Source organism: Siniperca chuatsi, linkage group LG20, assembly GCF_020085105.1.
Source record: "Siniperca chuatsi isolate FFG_IHB_CAS linkage group LG20, ASM2008510v1, whole genome shotgun sequence".
Lineage (NCBI taxonomy): Eukaryota > Metazoa > Chordata > Actinopteri > Centrarchiformes > Sinipercidae > Siniperca > Siniperca chuatsi.
This window is the reverse complement of record NC_058061.1, coordinates 8,822,224-8,843,203: the sequence shown is the minus strand read 5'-3', so window position 1 is coordinate 8,843,203 and position 20,980 is coordinate 8,822,224. Positions and strand designations below refer to the sequence as shown.

The following is a 20,980-nucleotide window of genomic DNA, read 5'->3' as shown; positions in this document are numbered from 1 at the left end:
GAAACATCCAGAGTACAACTTCCGGTTCCAGATTTCAAAATAAAGCCCCAAGTGGCCATTATATACACTTGAGCAATAATGTGCGCACATTAAGATTAAAATAAAGAAAGTATTTAACGAATGTAGGCTAAAATAACTTAAATTAAATCAAATGCTGCTTTTAATGTTGTTGTGTTTTCCCTCTCCGTTGACCTATCATAGGCTAAACAGAATAGACCACTTAATTTTTCTAAAAAAAGTACTGGTAGATTGAGCGTGAAAGTTAATTCTTGATTTTGGAAATAGTAGTTTGACAAAATAATCTTGACTCAATGTTTACTTTTTCCGGAGCTTTTACTGTGAGATGCAGTTGAAAGCTCTCGAAAAAGCTAGTAGCTAGGCTACGTGGACCTCATTTAGGTCGTTCAATCAAGCAAACATGCCAAATATTTGCTGGTTCAAGCTTCTCAAATGTGAGGATTTGCTGCTTTTCTTTGTTTCATATCATTGCAAATTAAATATTTGAACACAATATGTTTTGGACTGTTGCTCAGACACAAACAATTTGAACCTTACACTGAAGAACGTGTGGTGTCCTGAAAAAGCTAGTGACCTTGAGTCAAGATTATTTTATGACGTATATAGTTTTGCACCAAAAGTTCAATTTAACCCGTATGCTAAAACGGCCTGGAAGGTGCAGGACACGGAGCGTGAAAATAGCGTTTTATTTTGAAGGCAAACCACTTAATTTCCTGCCTTTCCCTTGGAATCCCTTGCTGAACTTGACCCAATGGGCTTGATAGGCGCACACGGTGGCAGCCCACACTGAGTGTACATTTGAATAATATAGCCTACACAGCCCTCATTCACAGATCTTATTATGGATACATGTTGTTATTCAGTCAGAGTAAGCTGAGAGCAGCTGTGCGGGGGAGGCAATCTGTTTTCTGTGTACAGAACACACATCAGAAAGTAGCTTTACTTTGAACACATCAACATAATAAAATATCAGCATCAGACTCACAACCAGCTACTTTTCATCAAGGCACTGTGATGCACTAAAAGATTACTGTACATACATATGGACATGGCCCATTCAAACACTATGGCGCAGCTCAATTATTCTCTTCAGTGTGTGCACTCTGCCCTGCACCACATGGCCATCCACTTCAGAAGAGAATGGAGGCAGAAAACGGACAGATGTCCACATGAAGTCTGGGTTCTTGAAATCTCCCTCAGCAGGAGAAAATCAGAGTACAGCAGTCCAGGTGCAGTGTGCTCCCTGCATGGAGACTTGAGGTGAAGTCACAGCAGCACATCCAATTGCTGCCTCACACCATTTGAAATAAAGGAACTATAGGGTGCAGCCTAGTGTCATGATGCTCAGAAACCTCCATTTTTCAAAACACTTCCTTCAGGATCAAATATGAATGGAAATAAAAGAATACTGAGGAGTATTTCTGTGCATGCTGATTTTGCTGGAACTCAACATTCAGCTATGGGATGGTACAAAGAGCTGATCTTTTGCTCTTTTTGAGAACCAGGGGATGCTTGGAGGAAGATGATAAGGTGCAGAGAGGAGCAGGCAGTAAAATAGGACTTTCTGTTAGTGTGCTAGGACAGATAGTGCTCAATAATAAATCCCAGCTTTATGGAAGTTATTTCATCTAACCTCTGTTAGATGTCGATGCAGTTCGGAGAAAAAACACAACTTTTCACCACTGCTTGATGACGCAAATTTTATAGTCACATTTGGAAGAAAATCAAACAAGATACAACTCAAATGTAAAATACATATAATTAAATTCAAACAAAATAATAAAGTTGAAAGAATGTTATATTGCATAGCGAAACCTTCTTTGTGAAGTTGAATAGAGAAAACGACACACACAGTAAATAACCTTCTTCACGCAGCAGTTGGATGTCTTATTCTACTTTCTAGTCTAAAATGACTCATTTTAGGAAGAAGAAAACAATTATGAACCATGAGTGCTGTTATTAATTATTCCCTACAGTCCAAATACACCCACACCAGCATGTGAACTGAAATAAGGTTTACAAAAATAGTCAGTAGCAATCATCTGTCTTCTCCAAGACATCAGTGAAAATTTAGATGGATGAAACAGCTAGACTATGAAAGAACTCCAACTTAAAGGCTAATGAGTAAAATAACAATTAATAATGAAGAGTGTCTTTTCTATTGTCTATTATTCCAAAAATAAATATTCACACTCTCACTTTTGATTTATGCTCAGCTCTATCATGTTGCTGAGTAGCACCCTGAGCACTTTCACTTTGGATCAAAACACACAAATCTAAATCTGCAATGGCAGGCCCCAGTCCATCATGAGACAAAGACAGAGACAAAAGCTCCATTCAAATCGGCACTGTCCATTAACAGGGCATTTCCAGTGAGAAGAGGTCACATTCCTCCATCTTACAGCTAATAGCTGGCACTGAATGATGGCAGAACCCACTTCAGGCTTCTTTCTGCTTATTGGTTGTATAATAAGGACGACGGTTGAAGACTGTCCTGGATGAGACTGCGAAGCATAATGAGTGATTCTGTCTTATATCACTGCTTCACATCACATGAGATCATGTGAAAGTGGCTGCGTGAGGATATCAGTGCTTTATCGTGCAGTGAGAGGCTACTCTGCATCCCATTACACGAAGTATTCTGGAAAGAAAGGCAATTTGCAATCAAGTGAAAACCAGATAATACTGATAAACAGCATGCATTCGTGGTTTAGATGTTACATCAAAAGCTTATCAGTCAGTGTGTTTATGGGGCTCAATGCGATATTTGATTACAACCAAAGCAGAATTTTGGCCATCTTCATTTGTAATCGCATACAAGTGCAACTAGGACAGCTGAGTCCCAGAGATAAGTATCTATTTTTCCTCAAAAGACAAATCTATGGCAATCTTTCAGAAACCCAGACGGTCATTTATAAACACTTAGCGCTGTTCTGAAGGTATTTCCAGAATTCTTAATGACGCTTCTGCCCAAGTGCATCAAATATATTCTGTCATACTATTATACTATATACTATTGTAACCTATTTAAGCTGTCTCAAACTGCTACTCTGATTTTTCATCCATACAAAGATGGACATATCTTCTTGCTGGATTTGTACAACATGTTAACAAAATAAAAAAGTTTTATTATCAGGTATTTATCTGTGTTAACATTATGTTTATGTGGTGGAGATATGTCACTTTCACCTACCATCTCTTCAGTAGAGTTGCAATAAGGGAAACAGGTTAAAAGTCTTTCTTATTGTGCATCAGAATATATTTTTTTATCCAGAAGAGTCTTTGGTAAAAAGTGGTAAAAACTTCAAAACTGCGGTAAGTGATCTTAAATGACCTTCTTGGCTTTTGGAAGATTGCCATGGATTTATCTTTCAGCTAAAAAAACAGATGTTAAGCTCTGTAAATCAAATGTAATCCTAATACATTAGAGAAAAAAAAGGCGCTAAAGGACAGCTAGAGTTATATCATGACCTACACTAATATTTTAATTCATATTCAGCACTGTCAAAGGGCAACGTTCATTTTATCAGTCTGTTATACACTGCAGGGTTTGTCATGTCATCATCTTCATCTGTTGTCAGTCATTTAGCTGTTGCTCCTTTGAAGAATCTGATCCAACAGTTTCTGCAACAAGAAAACAAAATACTCAGATTAGTACAGAATGATGGCTATAGATTACCAGTCTAGTCCTCCCAAAAACCATGTGGCTTTTTTGCAGTCCAGGCAAAAACACACAAACACAAACATTCTCTTCCAGCTTCAGATGGGAAAGAAACAGTCCTGTAGAGAAACAGGAGTGAAGCCTGGTCCCTGCCATCCTCTCACCCACACCGTTCAAATTTCCAGCTCCTCTTTCAGGACCTGCTGGATCTCTGGCATCGCCCCTCTTCCCGGTCTTATCTGCCACAGCAGCAGTGTGGGTGGAGCAGCTGTGTGTGGGCACCCACACTGTCTGCAGCTCGGCTGAATGGTGGCACTGCACTGTAGCTCTCTCTGCCACTGAAGGGCCTTTTGTTTCACTAGGAACACAGGCCTCATACACTCAGCACAATGAGACTGTTCATAGTTTCTCTCCATAATGAGAGAAAGGGTGTGGGGTGCAGTGTGAAAGAGAGCGACTCAAATTTCTCTAGCAAATCAAACTCTGTTCTGTAAAGTGTGATAATTATTGACCATACAATAAAAAACAACTAATAATACCTGCTTCACATGCCTGTGGAGTGTCATTTTTTTCAGGTTTTCTAATCAGAAGAAAATAGCAAAAGTTTGGCAGCAGCGACCTCTGGTGGAATAATAAACTCATTGTTCTGAAAGCAAAGACAAGCTCAAGAAATCCTTCAACAGCTTAAATTTTCAATGTAATGTGACTCCTCTTGGAAATAAGCAGAATTGACATTTACATCTTCTTCCCAGTGTTACACACAATCAGTACAACAGCACAAAATTAAAGATCATCTCTATGACAAGTTACTGAAAGTAATATTGCTGAAACCTTACAATAATTATTATTATCATATCTTGGAAGATTTAATAAAAAACATGTATAAAGCTATTAATTAATATGCTGTATGGAATATGGGATTTTGACTATGACGTTGAGTATGTGGTGGAGAAACAGTGACCAGATACTCAATAAAAATGTGAATTCCTACTTCAAAATGACCACTAAATTGTTTCATCAGAGTACTATGAAAGAAGATAAAGACACTAATCGATCACTGTTAATCTGAGAATATACATCAGGCTCTGTTTTATATTATTTATTGTAATTTATTATTAAGCCCACAAGGCCAACCTGTCCGCCTCAACAGAAGAAAATCCAGAAATACACTGCGTGTGCCACCCACCCCCTTGTTTTTGTGTTTCTAAGGTTTTTGCAGAAAATATCCTTTAAGTTCAACCTCATGTGCCCCCCTCAATGCCAGTCTTTTCAGTTAACCATAATGGAGTTGGTAGACAATTTGAAGCCATTATTTTCAACAGCGAGAGAGAAAAATCTGCATTATTTCTACAGCCCTTTAGCGTGCCATTACTTCAAAATGTTTCACCCTTTGCCAGGTTTAATTGAGCTTGTAGGAGAAAGGTGTGATATTACTTGCTCAGTTGCGTGTGGGTCAAATACACAATTAATGTTCTGTTTTGTGTCTCAAACAAGTAGTTGTTAACACTGTGGCAAGCTGTTTTGAGGTGATTGGCTTTATTCCATTCATTTTCAGGTATTTGGCAATTGAGTGCATCATTTCTGCGTACATATTCATTCATAACAACTTCAGGGAGATCAAAATAGGCAGATCTGGTGCTTATTAAGAGATGACCACTGGAACAAAAGAATCAGTCTAACTGCACTAATGTAAGATGGTCTAATCAGCTGATCATCTTGTTCTATTTACCATATTAACCCCTTGCTATACAGTTTTTTCTCCCTTAAGTTGTTCATCTTATTCCACACTGTCTGTCAGTATCATATACTGTATATTTTGTACCAGGCTGCTCCAGCTCTTCATTAAAACTATTTTATGTTTGCGTCGTGAAATATTAAAACCCAACACTCCATGCTCTTTATGGCTGCATCATTCCATCAAATGGAAATATTCTAGATGTCTTTTGACATATTTGGCATATTTGGAAAATTTGGGATCTTCACAAGAATTAAAAATAAAATGATGTGGTTTTGAATGATGTTTGACTTCAGGTTAGTGAGGATTAATGGGTTTATTTATCTGTGTTTTGACAAAAAGAGATTACCTTTTTGAAGAGTTCAACTCGCTGTCTGTTGCTCAAACACACCTCCCTCTTCTTCTCTTTCTCTTTCTTTCTCTTCACCTCTGCAAGCGTACTGTAACAAAATGATCATTTTGCATCTTTTATGATTGTTGGTAGAGTCGTTTAGGGTTGATATTTAAAAAATATCCAAAAACAGTATTTGTCAACCAAGAATTAAGTCACCTTCAATCCCTTTTATAGTTACATTCAAGTATTTTCTAATGGTGGAATACAGTCATTCGCTTTCCATGCACCACTACTTACTGTATATTGACTATATGCAACACTGCATTCTGTATAAATCCACAGTCTAACACTCAGTCTAACATTTCTTCCTAATCAATAGGTGGATCTGTCAGGATGAAAAATAAACAAGTGAGGCCAGGAAGGGAAAAAACGTAATTAGAGCAGAAGTCTTGGCAGAGAAAGAAGAGCAGCATATTTTGTATGGAGATGTCACTGATACAGGCTCTGTCTTCACATGCAAAAGCAAACCAAGAGATAAGAATCAATCTGCATCTGACAGTGTGCCAAGGTAGAGATTGAGATGGAACTCACCACTTAGATCTGAGCTGCATCTCTTTCCCAATAATGGCTCTATCTCTGGGTTTGAAAAGGTTATCTGGAAACACGAGCATGTACGAACACATTCACACACACACAAACACACACACACACACAATGCGGATTGAGTTGAAGGCTTAAAAGCATGGCAGTAAATCATGCTAGCTTTTCCTGATGTTTGAAGGGACTGAAAGCCTCCTCTCTTACAGAAAAAAGGTCATATTGCAATCTCCAGAAAGAACAGACAAGATTATATTGAATAAGGACATGAATTCCACTTGCTCTACTAGCTTCTCAAGACAGTTTATGACGTATCATTTTGTATCACCATCGTGCAAGAACTGTGAGTTCCCACAGTGAACTAATGTTATTTTCTGAACTAGTCTAAATCTGTCACTATCCCAGCTGTCATTGACCCACTGGTGTATGTTTCTGTTACAACCAGTAGAGGGCAGAGAGAGCTACAAAATCTCTGTCACAAATCTTTAAATTCTTTATTGTTTACTGAAGCCTGGCACTCTGGATGGAAATCTCATTAGACAGAACACTGCATTGAGAGCTTAATGAAATTTGAAGGTCACAGAAATATTTTTGCTGAAATCCAGTGCTGGCAATGAAATCTTGTTATTCAATAGAGGAGCACGTGTGTGTGTATATATATATATATGCAATAAAGCCATTTGTTTCATTACTTACAAGTGCCTTTTATTGTGTTATTTAGTCACAGCTTAGCCCCGTGTGCTAGTTCTCTCTGTCTTTCTCTCCTTCATGTTTTTTCTTTCTTTACAGTTGGCCTAAAAATTGTTTAGATGATATATCAGACTGAAAATGTCCTTTTATTACATTTCAGATATTGGCCTGTAATGTGATCCATCCCGAATATAATATATTCTTTTCTTTATCATTTTCTTTGTACATTTTCTTTATCTTATTTTATTTATTCATTTAGCTTTTCTATGCAATTTCTGTAACTTACTTCATGTACTTAATAATAGTACAGAAACTTAATAAGATATTTGCCTGTCAATGAGTAATTTTGGTGGATCACCCTGTCTAAAATTACTGCTAACTCAGTATTTTGGGTTTCAGTAGAGGATTTTAGTGGATTTAGTACGCCTTCAAGCGAAAAATAAACATGAATATATTGTGGAAATGAGCAAAGTGTTACCTCAGCAGCTTAAATCCAAAAATATTGGTATGAGCGTTGAAAAAAACACATATTGGCCCCTTGCTCTTTGTTCTATGTCTGTATGTGTGTGATTGGTGATGTGGCAAACAGCCACTGCAGCTGCAATGGGACAATGGGCAGTACAGTGGATGAGAGAGGTGAGGGTGGCTGTTGGCACAGTACCGTTCAGAGAGGTAGATTGGGCACTGTGGGCTCTCCTCTGCCTGAGAGCAGCATCCGACTGTGGGTCTACTGAATCCGCCAGCTCCCTCCTCTCCTGTGCCCTTTCCTCCAGCTCTCGCACTCTGCCCTGGGAACGACTGATGAAGTCTGGTCTGGACCTCTGCAGTGCTTCCTGCCAAAACCAGAAACATATCGCTCTTCTTGACAAAACACTTAAGCCCAACCCCCCATTTCCACCTCCACCCGCCCCAGAATATAGCTCTGGGATGCCCCAGGGCTATATTCTGGGGACTGGCAACTCCAAAGCCAGTAGAAATGTGTAATTCCCTTTCACTGTCTGATGAAGAGCAGTTATGCTTGAAACATCACCTTGGTGCAATAAATAAGTGGACATTGGAGCCCTGCAATGTGCAAACTGTTTATTTGTTTATTCCCTTTCGCTGACATTGTTGTGTATTTCATTGGTTGCCAGCCTGGGGGTCAAAATCCCCAAAGGGGGTTAAGATAAACCTGAGTGGTCAGATAATTAAGAACATATGGATGTAAAAACAAAAAAGAATTTCTGCTACAATTTTTTTTTTCTCTAATCTTTGTTTTGTGAAATACTAGATAGTTTTACCTCCTCTACAGCCTCTAAAATGAAAATTAAATAATTCAAGAAAGGAACTTCACTATTTGGTTATACTGGTTACAACACACAAACATATGCTACAAACAGACATTATTATTAGTATTGTTCTAAGGGGTCACACAAATGTTAACTTGTGTATCTATTTGCTTAATATTCTTATTTGGAGACTTAAATCCCAAAACATCATTGTTTTATTAGCTAAAAAATAGCTCTGAACTCACCTGTAGAGAAATAGTTTCCAGTGACCTTTCAGGGTCAAGACTCAGTGGAACAAATGCAGCATGAGGTTGGTTCTGGCGCTGGACTGGGCTTTGATCTGGATGTGGCTTCATACATTTCCCCTCATCTGTCACCAAGGTAGAGAAAATCTAATTGTTTTCGTACACCTGGCTTGGCTACTCATGCCTGAGAGCAATGCACAGTTGCTCAATAGCCCTCTGGGCCTGTCATGAGATATTACTTTTTGATATGAATCAAACAGGCACACTATGTAAGAATCAATGAATTTCACTGTATCAATATTGATTCAATCAAAGATGTAGCTCTGAAAACTAACGTGTTGAGCTTGCAACATTTTCAGTTAATTGTAACAAAGATCAATGTTTTATAATGTGAGAAATTATGATTACATATGAGGGGACGAGAGACGTAAAAATACCAGTATTTCCCTGGGGTCGTGCAGTGGAGTCCTTCTCAGAATTGCCATTTGGTGATTTTTTCTTACTAAGTTGTCTTTGGAGTTTGATATTTGCTATGACTGCAGCTGCATTGAGGGCAAGCACTTCTTCTGGAGACTGATGTGAGTGGGGATCTGAAACACAGGAGCACTTTGATGTAACTGAAGAGTAAGTAAAAAAGTGACACTAGCTGATATTGAGCTACAATTTGGCTGCTGTGCACCACAGGCATTTTAACACAATTTCATAAAGTGCCTCATTTGGAGGTTGACTGTATCAAACATTGAATTTAAATTATGTTGCCTCAGGCCTCTGTAATTAATTGATGACACTGTTAATGAATGTGATTAAAGAATAATTAATAATTTCACACAGAGAAAAGACATCATGAATAAAGAAACACACTTGCTCAGCAGAAAACTCCCTCCTCATATTACTAATTCACCTGAACATACAGCATTCCTAAACAATAGCTTGAGCAGTCTCTTTCAGCCATTTTATATAATCAAATAGTATTTTTGTCACATGTGAGGATATTGTCACTACTACTGTACTGTACTAACTTACATCTATTCAGAACTGTTGTCTTCAACTTGGACTTGAGTCAGACTTTAAATTTGACTGCCTAAAGATTTGACTTTAGACTTTTTAAATCCTGTAGTAATAAAAGACAAATAAGCAACAACAGCCAGGCCTTGCATGGCCCCACATCTTACATATTTGATTATTTAGCTAAAGCACTGAACCTTAGTATGACTTGTGACATGACTCAGACGACTTGAGATAAGACTTAGACTTGCCCAAAAACACTTTAAAACAGCTCTTTTTGGTAGGTTTGGTATTTTTGGAAATACACTTATTATCTTTCTTGCCAAGAGTTAGATGAGAAGATTGATACTACACCTATGTACATTAACTATGAAGCTATAGCCAGGAGGCAGTTAGCTTAGCCTAGCATACAGACTGGAAGCAGAAGGAAACAGCTAGCCTAGCTCAATCCAAAGATTAAAAAATCCACGCCCCAGCAGCTCTACAGCTCCTTGATTAGTACATTTGATTGTCTTGTTGAAACAGCGAAGGGTTCAGGAAGTTTCTGCGCCCAGCCAAGAAAGAGTCCAGTATAAAACCATAAATAGTCATGTTTTCATTTTGGATTTTTGTACAGGCTAAACAAACTAGATATAATGTGAGCTGTAGAGGTGCTGGGAGGCAGATTATTTTTTTTAACTTTTGGACCGAGCCATGTTAGCTGTTTCCCCATTTCCAGTCTTTATGCTAAGCTAAGCTAACCTAACCATCTTTTGGCTGTAACCTCATATTCAACAGACTAATATGAGAGAGGTATTGATCTTCTCATCTAATTCTCGTTAAGAAAGTGTATTTACCAAAATAAAGAACCTAACCCATTAACCATAACCTCACAAACCCTAACCTATGCATCAAGTCAAACCATAAACAAAAACTAAGTCTCAACCCTAAAGTAAATAGATAACTTTGTTAGACTGGATTTTTTCCCCCAGATGGCCAATGAGTCCCCACAATGCGATTGTGTGAAAAGATCTTTGTCTCCACAAAATGATTACTACAAAGAAACACATCCAAATCTAACAGTGGCATTGCATGATCTGGTTGCCAAAATTGATTCTAACACGTCCATCCTTTATTTTCACCATGTTTAGCAGCTTGTGATTTCTCTTCCTCCCCTGTGCAGTCAGTGAAAAGGGGGACTAGAATAGATTATACATGCAAAGAGATGCGTGGGAAAATGAAAAAAGGTGAAAATGAGAAAGCGTCCGTAGGTGCCGATGGGGCCTCTGCAACTAGGCGATGCTATTTAATATTGGTGCAGATACCTGGCATGAGTGTCAATTGCACTCAAGGCAGCAGATAAAGGAATCATCCCAATACAATCGAATTATGCCTATCAATAAGACATCAAAGGTGAAAGACAATATCAAACCTGAGAGTTCAGCCCCAGAACAATGAAGTGTGTAATAACTTTGAGCTAGAACACACTAATGGCTCAAAAGAAGTGTATATTTAGACATTGCCATCCTTTGAAAATGGCGATCAGAGACAAAGGGAGCCTGTGTGCTGACAAGAAGACTGTCGGAGTGGGACAGAGAAACCTACCCGGGGCCTTGATGAGAGTTAGACAGGGGGACGCTCTCCTCACTGCATTCTCTGGCGGCAATCTTTCTTTCTCGCCTCCATTTGGCTTAAGGGTGTCTGCCACTAGCTGACCTGCTTCTTTCACTGCTGTTCGAGGGCTGATGAAACTGCTGTCGGAGTTCACAGGGTTGATATTGGTCTCTTGTGGAAGCCCAAAGCTCCATTTCCTGGCAGCTGGTTGTGTCACATTCTCATTGCTTAGCTCAGTGTGTCCAAACACATTGCCATAGCAGCTCAGCGGTCTGTGCGGCCTGTCCAATCTCTGTCCAACAGCCTTCAGAGAAACCTCTGAGGGAGTGGGTGCTGCTATAGCAGGGGGGGTGCTCACAAAAAGTCTCAGCGTGGACCTGTGTAGTGTTCCACCACTTTTCTCTGGATCTGGAGTGGATGTATTTGGTGCTACAGCAGAGTTTGACCTCTTTGTGGAATCCAGATGGTGATATGAAGATGCTGCATTGTGTTGTGAATGGTTTCCCTGACTCCACATGCTGTTTTCCTTGTACACTCCCTCTGTGTAGCTGTGTCTGTACTCTGGGTGCCTCATCCCAGACCCAACCTTGGCTGGACTGTAGCTTTCCCTGTGCTCTGTCACTTTGATGATGGTAGCCTTTCTTCTGTGGACCACTGTGTCCAAAGCATGGCTGGCTGGTGGGGTCCCCGCCCTTTTTGTGCTCGGGACAGGGCTGGACATCATCCTTTGCTCTGTCACTTTGACTATAGTGGCCTTCCTCTGCACTGTGACCTGCATGGAGTTTGGGTCCATGGACTGGTGGGCTAGTGGCAGAGAAGAGGATTCACTGGACTGAGAAGAGTGGTTGCAGGTGTGGGAGCCAGGCAAACTGGACGATCTGCTCACTTTCCTGGAGGAGATAGTGATGGAGGAGAAGCCTGCTTTGTTCTGAGGGATGATTGTAGTCACAGCAGAGCTTGTCTGTTTATGTGAGGGCTGTGAGCTACTGTTTGTTCTACACAGCGGGGCTGTTGCCCTTATAGGCTGAACATTACTTGTCCTATGCAAAGGAGTATGTGACTTGTATGTCTCTGTGCTGTTTGTACCTTGAGGCAGAGTGTGTGGTTCGCGGGGATCAGCAGAAGTATGTTTGAGGGGCTCTATGCTGGTTGTTTTCATCAGAGGGGACTTCCTGTTGGGGTCTGAGCTGGTCCCTGTGGGGAGCTCATTGGACTGGCTGCCTCCAGGGAAAGCTGACACCCTGTTGGTATTCCAGCCTCTCCTTAGAGCTTGCCAGCCTACAGGTCTGTCCCCTTCGTTAGCAGGAAAGCTTCGTTTTTCTGGCACCTACAGCATGTGGATAAAAGAGATTCTATGTGATAAATATCCTTAATTATGCATGGAAACCCCATCCCACCTTCCTGTTGTTGTTAATGCTAATGTTTTGTCATTATTCAACACAATAAAACAAATGCTGTACATTCATCTTGCCAATTTGAGCTCCTGTTTTCAAGTTTTCAAATACAGAAAATGGAGCATAACCTCATTTAATACGGCATGAGATATTGACAGTATGACATCTCTCTAATACTACATTTCAGCAGCGGGTCAGCTGTCTTGTCTTTCTTCAGGGTTTTGCTGTTTGTTCTTTAGTCAGATGTCTCTCCCCATGCTTGACACAGTGAATGCCCCAGTAGCAATGGAAGCAGCAGGCAAAGCCAGCACACAGCGTGACTTATCCCGCACAGAATCACAATGTGACTCTATCCTCAGCAGAAACTGAGAGGCAAAAAGCAAAAGATTCTGGTCCTTGGGCTAGAGATGGTGTTTATGGAGCATGGAGAAATACTGATATGTCCCTGCTGTCAGCAGGTTTATGATGTGACATACCTCCCTGATCCCTCATTTATTAATGTTGCATAAGTAGTATGATATTTAGCCATTTTGTTACACACAACACGTGTGGCTGTCAACAAAATACTATTCACCAAAGAGAGTAATCCATGAAGAAAAAAGTAGCACAATAATAGTCTAATTATTTATCTCTTTTAGAGATATTTACTGTAGTTCACTGATATGTTTCTCAAATTATGATCAAATTCATATACATACAAATCCTCTGATTAAATAACTTTAGTCCAGTTAAACCAGTTAAATCGCGTATAAGGCAACAATTAGACATTGTCTTCAGTACAAAATGTCTAATTTTGCATTTCTTTGGGTAAATGCTGCACCAGGCAGGGATCACACAGACACTGACCTCTGTGACGATAATGCTCCATAAAGCAAAGAAGTCTGACATCAGCCAGTTGCCTTTGTGTTGATCATAAGTCATTACTTTTTAATTTCAGTAAGCTTTGACCTGCTATATTGTCTCCACTCTTTCAAATTCCACAGAGTATCTATTATTTTATTTTCTAAACTTAAATCTGAAAAGTTTTTCATATTTGACCCCTTGGACCTCTTGGACATATCATAAATGAGTGTCATTTCCCTCAGCTAAAGGGATGGCTTGCAACATAAGTGATATTTTATTGCCATTTCTTCATGTAAATGAGACTCTCTCGTCACATACTGTACTTGAGGGGTCAGAATGTGTAGTAGTCTAGGTGTCCAGGAGGCAAGTGAACATGAAACTAAATGAAGTACAAATGAAAAATAATAGTTAATTTATTTTTCCTTTTTTCAATTGTATGTACAGACATTTACATTTTTTCTTTTTAGGAGTGAATTTAGACCTTTTTCAACACAGTGTTGATAAATGAGGCCCTTGGTATATCCAACATTATGAGTGTCTTACTAAGCCAACACTGAAACACTAAATCTATCATGGTTAGAAACTGGAGACAGGGCCCTAAGCATCAGAAAGCATAATATAAGCATAACACTAGGATTGGAAGACTTAATTTCACCTCAGTATCCAGCCCCAACACACACAGACCCACTGATATCCATCATAATATTCGACAACTGTAGTGTTATCTCCTGGTTTTATCCTGAGCTCAATGTAAAAAAAGGTAAAAAAACAATCATACCAGAGGTGTTATCAGTTACCTGTTTAATAATGGTAGAGCCTTGATCAGCTTTCTGCCACGTCTTCACACCCAAAGCGCTTGGACTGGTGTGACTTCTCTCCACCTCTCCATCTATGTATCAAGGCAAAACAAATCATCCATTGTCACATTCCTCATGCTCTCTTACTCTCTCTCTTTCTCTTTTACACACACACACACACACACACACACACACCCGACACACACATACAAGTCAGGCAATCCTCTAACTGTATGGCAATGTTGACACTGTCAATAATTGACGTTGGCACAGTAAAGTGAATCTAGCACCACCCCGGAGCCACTTCTCTTCTTCCTCAGGAGACGTAGCAACTTGACTGGTCTGCCTCTCAGCCCTGACTGATACTCTATTGCCACCCTGACTGCGTGCCTGGCTGCATTTCCACCTGCTGCTGTTACCATGGCGACTAGCTCTCACTTTGGGATAACCCTTGAATGCTGTGTGGATAATCTGTGGTGTTTTTCATTTTAAGGGAGAAAACAAGAGACAAGGTGAAAATTGCACCACTTTGCAAATGTGATAACAGCTGAAAAACAAAAAAACGTGTCTTAGAGGTGTCATAAAGGACTCTTTCTGACACATTGTTCCACCTGCTGCTATCCCTATGTCTCATTTCTTTCTCTATAAAGACCCACATACCAACTTGTGGCCCCCCTGAAAGAGCTTCTCTCATTACTTCTAGTAGCTCAGCTCAAATAACCGTTTTTTCTAAATCAACAGCTGACATCCCATAATATCCCAGAGGAAAATAAAGAAGCAAGCCCATATGGCAAATACCCTCTGAAGTCCCCACCCTCCCAATTTATTCCTCATCCTCATGAGTTTTATCTAAATAGTAAGTGTGAGCAGGGTGAAAATTGGCCAGCCTGTCTAAACATGAAGGCCCTTGGAGCACAAGATCCAATTTTATTATCATTTGCTCATTAACGTCAGGTCATTTTAAGTTTGTTAAATGTGACTTTTATGGAGGGAGAGGGCACTAAGTGTCTGCAATGAGACCTCGAGTCTGATTAAAACTACTTCTGCAAGGGTTGTCAGCAACAACCAGAAAGAGAGAGAAAAAAAGATGAAAAAGAGGAGGGATAATTTGCTAGCTGGAGTGTAACCGAGCCATTCGTTGTTGGAATATTTGTGGTTGGAATTTCTGATGGTTTCATTTGGATTCAGATGTGAAATTGTGGATTTAAATGTTCTGACAGCTGAGCAAAAGCAACTAGCATCAAAACAAGACTTATTTGGATGCAGTCCTGCATAGAGATTTTTGTTTCTTGTTCATAATTTTTCTTCAACTCATTGGTGGTTTTTCAGCTGTGGCCAATTTGTCTACATGCACCCGCATAGTATTATTATTCACTGTGAAGTAACTATAAATATGAATTTTTATGGCCCATTTGATAGACTAGCAAGAGATTTATAATTGATCAAAGAGCATCACCAGAAATATTGTGTGTCAAATGCAGAGGCACAACTTGTTTTTTTCTTCAATTATTCTACATGATCATGTTTTATCATGCTTATACCATATATGGCTCATAAGGAGTGGTAGAAAAAACAATCTTACCTACATTATAGACCATATGGAGATGGTAAATGATAGTTAATAATAGTCTAACATGAGTATACCTTTCATTAAGTCAACACAGCCTGTACATGTAGATTTTAACTAACAGTGTATATGATGTTAATAAGGTTTATAGCTCTTAAAGCACCTGTACTTTCTATCAGAGTTCCTTGCTGCCATGGATGGATTGCTTTGATTTCTGCAAGCAGCCTGAGCCTTGCCAAGATAATCTATGTATAAACAACGACAAGGTTGGAAGATCAAACCACAGATCAAACCCAGAGAGTGTGGGGCTGCCATGTTCAAAGATTAACAGGGCTCTTTCTCCAGTCAGTCTGCATCTCTCCTTATCTTTCTGCCTCTCGCTCCCCAAACCGACCCCCCACCCTCCATCTCTTTTTTTCACCTTTTCAAGCCTAATAGCGCCGATTTCCTTAACCTGCAAAGGACAGGGGCAACACTGCTGCAAGGAGCTGATTAGAGGCAGGTAAAGTGTGTGGCAAGTCAGCCCTGAAATAAGCTCTTGTTCTCCCTTTGGCTAACTCGGCCCCTGTTACCCTGTGGCCATTTTTGTTTTAGCACTGATCAGGCACTATCAACAACAACATCATGTGTTTTGGGTAATTTTCTGTGGTGCAAGAGTTACTTCATGTTATAACCATAAATTTGGTTTTATGTATTGCGTTAAGGTATAACTCTTATAATGATCACACTTGGAATTAGGTGAGTATTGTTTTTACTATACTTTACTGAAAACCCAGCTGTTATACAAGTGATTGTAAACTGATACAGCAAATTGCATGTCAGTACATACCCCGGTGCCTATTGGCTGTTGCTCGATTCTCCTTAAATGTTGGAGTTATGGATTGTTTCAATTTCACCTGTAAAAAAAGTTCCATTATAAGACATGATTTCACCAAAAAAGTACCTTTTCATCAGTATTACCTGGCCTAAAAAAGTAGATTTTCGTTTGGTAGAAAATCCAGGCGTCTGATACGTTTGAAAGAATAATTAGACACGCATATTTGCTTTCCTACTGAGATGAGAAGATCGATATCACTCTCATGTTTGTATGGTAAATATGAAGCTACTGCTACCGCCAGCAGCCAGTTAGCTTAGCTTCTCACAAAGACTGAAAATGGGGAAAAATCTAGCCTGCCTCTGTCCAAAGGTAACAAAACATACCAACAACTCTAAAGCTCATTAATTAACATGTTATATCTTGTTTGTTTAAACCAAAGTGTAAAAAAATAGGTTAGCTGTTTCCCCTTGTCTTTGTGCTAAGCTAAGCTAACTGGCAGCTCAATGTTTACTGTACAGCCACGAGAGTGATCTAAGTGGTCGATCTCATCATCTAACTCTTGGCAAAGAAAGCAATAAGCATATTTCCCAAAAATTTCAAACTATTTCTTTAAGCATAATCTCTCAGAACTAGGGCTCATAAATATCAGTTAAACCAACTTTTTATTTAAGGTACTGTTGTGAAAATCCCAAAAATATCTCAACACTGACTTCACATAATATTTTTTTTTCCAGTGAAGAGTCACAGGGGAAGGGATGTGCTTTGTGCATCAGTTCAGTCAAATCTCTGGTACAGCACAGCAACTTATCGATTTTGAAGTCATGTTATCAGTTCACACTCCCATTGAATTTTCTCTGTACATTGACTTGCATCCTCTCAGGGCACAAAGCTCAATCTCTGCTGCCACAGCTCCAAATGAGTCGTAAACCTTTTGAGAATGCGTGGAGTTCCTGCAGAGTAAGCTGTTTTCAAAGGATGCCGGAGCTCTGCCTTCTCCCTGGGTAACTGAGACTTGACTACAAATGGCTCTCTGTGGCACTCTGTGTGTTTTAGTCTGCCTTGCCTGGCACTATGCACCATCACCTCCATTACACGGCACTTTACCTTCAGACTTGCAGAGCTTAAACCGTCTCACTAAAATGCAAGAATCACAATCACACAGCCTGAGAGGATGTCAGTGCCAAATCCAGGGTAAATCAGTCCAGCGTCTTTACAAAGGTCTGTTTTAAAAAGTTGATGCCCTAAAGAACAGACACAAAAAAGCTGTTCTACAAGGTTTCTCTGAGAGGAGAATCCTCAATGCTCCAAAAGAGTAAAGAAGGCCTGAAACTGCCAAAATGAACTGGGTTGCTTACTTTTAGAAGGTAAAGGACCTAACTGTTTGTATTTCTCTGAGTTCTTCAAATCTTTCTAATCTAAATGTAGACTGAAGAATTCCAGAAACTTCTGTAACATCAGAAAATGCTCTGTTGGAAAACGTTCTCAATATATGCTTAAGGCTGTTATGTTATGTGTTTTACCTGGCCAGCAGAGTGGTCCATAAACTGGTTTTGGTTGCAAGAATTAGCCACCATCACTTTTCTTTGGATTGGCAGCCACCCAATTTTGACTGGAGCAAGATAACTGAGTTGAGCCTGCTCCTTCCGTGGGGCCTGCATAATATGAGCTCTCTCCCAGCTTCCTCTGCGCTCTGGAGGAGAAACAAACCCAGTTTGGAGGGAATCCTGGCTGCCCAGTGAACTCTCACACAGGCTGGGACTCCCACATGAAGATGAACCCCTGCTGAAGGATGGAATCCCGGTCTGTCTCCAGGCATGTCCATTTGGTCTGTCGAGAGTAGGCATGGATGTTGTCCGATCATTGAAAGTTGGAACCTGATCATGAACTGGGGCTCTGAGAAGGTCGCTCTGCATCCTCTGCAGGTGCTCCAGCCAGCCGTCCAGCTGGCCTCCTTCAATGGCACTCTGGGGCCGAGGTGCATGTGGGGGGCGAGAGACTCGGGGCAAAACCTCCCCCTCTGACATTAAGCTCTCCCAGTAGGACTCGTCTCCTGATCTCCTCCAGCCCGGAGCTCTTCGTACGTGGGCAGCTGGCCTGCGGAGAGTCATCCCTCTGGAGCTCAGGTAACCACTCACAGATCTCGAGTTTCAGCCTACGATAAAAGCCATTTACAGTGGAGGTATTAATGAGAATCCCCTGGCTCAACTGGACTTCTTACCATGAGACATGCCAGAAATGCACTACAGGGAATTAGTAGCTACAAGAATGCTGGAGGTCATCTTTGTTACTGATCTGTTATGAGAAGGTATCAGAATAAGGATTAAGAATGAGAAATAAGTGCAAATTATTCTAGATCATAAGACACACTTCAATTTCCTGCTTTCATTAAACCACTCTACAGTGCTGCTGATACTATTACTTACCAGTTACTGACAAACCATCCTTTTTCATTTGCTTCCAACTCTCCTCAGTCCATAGTGTTTAGGAAGTAAACACTCTCTGTCTTGATATAAACTAGGTGCTGGTGGGTACTGTCTCCAGTCAGCAGTGAGGGATGCTTTGGTGAACAAAAGAGTTACTGAGCACAAGGGCTGAACATCCAATGCAGAGAGGGAGATGGAAAGAGACAGAGGGGTGGGCGGGCTTAAAGAAAAAACAAACACTTGTTGATGCAATGCTTGACATAACAAGATCTCCATTTAAAGAAAGAACATCATTAACATTCAGCAATTTAATTATCAAACCATCAAATTTTGGGTTTATACAAGTCACCATGCAACGTTTAAAAGAGCGAATCAAACTTCCTGACATTCAGGCGTCCTTACAAATGATAGAGCATCTCTAATGAGCAGATTATCCATGTTATTCCATGAGACACTTACGGCTTCAGAAATCCTCTTTGTTGAATTCCCCCTGTTTCTGCTCTTCCCTGTGATCTCGTGGTTGGTGGCTGATGATGAGGCATTGCTATCCTCAAGCCTCTATCCAAGCCATGTGACTTTTGCAAGACTGTCTTAAAAATGGGCCAGTGTCCTCTTGGATAAGTAACGTGACCCACATGATGTCCCACAATGCATGAGTGAAGGGTATTTACAAGACAGAAGACTTGCCTAAGCTAGAGACAGGATTCTGTTTCAGATTTTATTTAGAGACAGTTAAACAGATCAACAAAGATATGACTTCTTCCAAAAAAACAAATTGGCAGTTGCTTTGATGTTTAATGAATTTCAGTGTTTCTCAGTAGATTAACAGTCCCAAGATGTCTTTCAAAGCAACTTCAGTCCTACTCAGTGGAATAACATTTTCCAAATGTCTTTCAAAAACAGAGATAAGACAGATATCTTAAATATCAATTGCTGTGACCTGCTTTAAGACACCTTATCAAGCTGAGAAGCTACATGCAGAAGGAATATGCAATGATGTAAAGCAATTTGCATCTTTTTGTCTGCTCTGTCTGGAAGATAACATCAAAACAAATCAAAAACTCAATTGAGTAAGGACAGATTTAAACAAGGTTCAAAAGAGGTAGCTTCTTGTGAATGAGAATAAGTTTGAAAGCGGTGGTGCCCTCTGCTGGTAATACTCCAACATGACAAGTAGAGGAAGCGAGAATGGGGTCATAAGTTTGAGACACCTCTCTAAAAGATGGGATGCAACCACAGGATGCAACATTTATGCGAACAAGATGAATAAAGATGGGTGGATTCAAATGCGTGCACCAGGTGCATCCCTCTGATGTCTTTTATTTAGCACCTGCAGCTCTGAGGAACAACTCATATTAGTTAAACACATCACTGCTCAGAATGTCAGGCTCGCCGAGGCTCAAATAGCTTCATCATGAAGCACAAAAACGGAAGGAAATGGACATAGACTGTATTAATTTTGTAGTTGGGCCAATCAGAGTAAAATGTGTGTTTTACAATGAAGAAAGGTCACAATAGGAAACATATCTATTTACAGGAATACAGTAAACATTTTTTTATGATAGGATTAAAATAAGTTGAAACAGTATGTGTGTAACTAGTGTGTCTTTACTATTTATTTCTTTATTTCAAGCTGAGTGAAGCAGAAAAATTCTAATTTTGACAATGGCTTTATTCTTCCCAGCAGTTATATTATGCCTGTATAGAAAATAAAAAGCAATTTTATCCAAATTGTACTTTAAGCACATTTAAATCCCACATTACTTTTTAATCAGACTAATCCACATGCTATCTGCATATCTGTGTATGTTTACCATTGCTTTTAGTAGTATTAGTATAGCTTGTTCCTTTTATTTGATCATATAATAATCCCATACTCTATTGAATTTGTGCCCTTTGTTTTGGATATCTGTGTTTTGTGTATCTTTTTGCAAGTATTATAAGTATGACAGAATGAAACCAAACCATTAGTGTTGCCGTTCATTTTTATTTA

The 20,980-nt window shown here is 39.8% G+C and overlaps 1 protein-coding gene across 2 annotated transcripts; it reads right to left on the bottom strand.

The window, feature by feature from the left end:
• Positions 1-1,699: 1,699 nt before the first annotated feature.
• Positions 1,700-20,954, bottom strand: lg20h10orf90 (linkage group 20 C10orf90 homolog). Of its 2 annotated transcripts, XM_044178137.1 has the most exons (12): positions 19,447-20,954; positions 18,988-19,207; positions 18,085-18,716; positions 16,577-16,643; positions 14,181-14,272; positions 11,138-12,473; positions 8,986-9,138; positions 8,549-8,673; positions 7,697-7,868; positions 6,340-6,403; positions 5,764-5,854; positions 1,700-3,642 (listed from the first exon to the last, which is right to left on the bottom strand). In XM_044178137.1, the coding sequence occupies exons 3-12, from the start codon at positions 18,670-18,672 to the stop codon at positions 3,604-3,606; spliced, it is 2,727 nt and encodes a 908-aa protein (XP_044034072.1). In that variant the 5' UTR covers positions 18,673-18,716; positions 18,988-19,207; positions 19,447-20,954; the 3' UTR covers positions 1,700-3,603. The 2 variants fall into 2 exon arrangements, with proteins under 2 accessions (XP_044034072.1, XP_044034074.1); XM_044178139.1 differs by having other exon boundaries at positions 12,233-12,473; positions 18,988-20,954.
• Between the last annotated feature and the right edge of the window lie 26 nt (positions 20,955-20,980).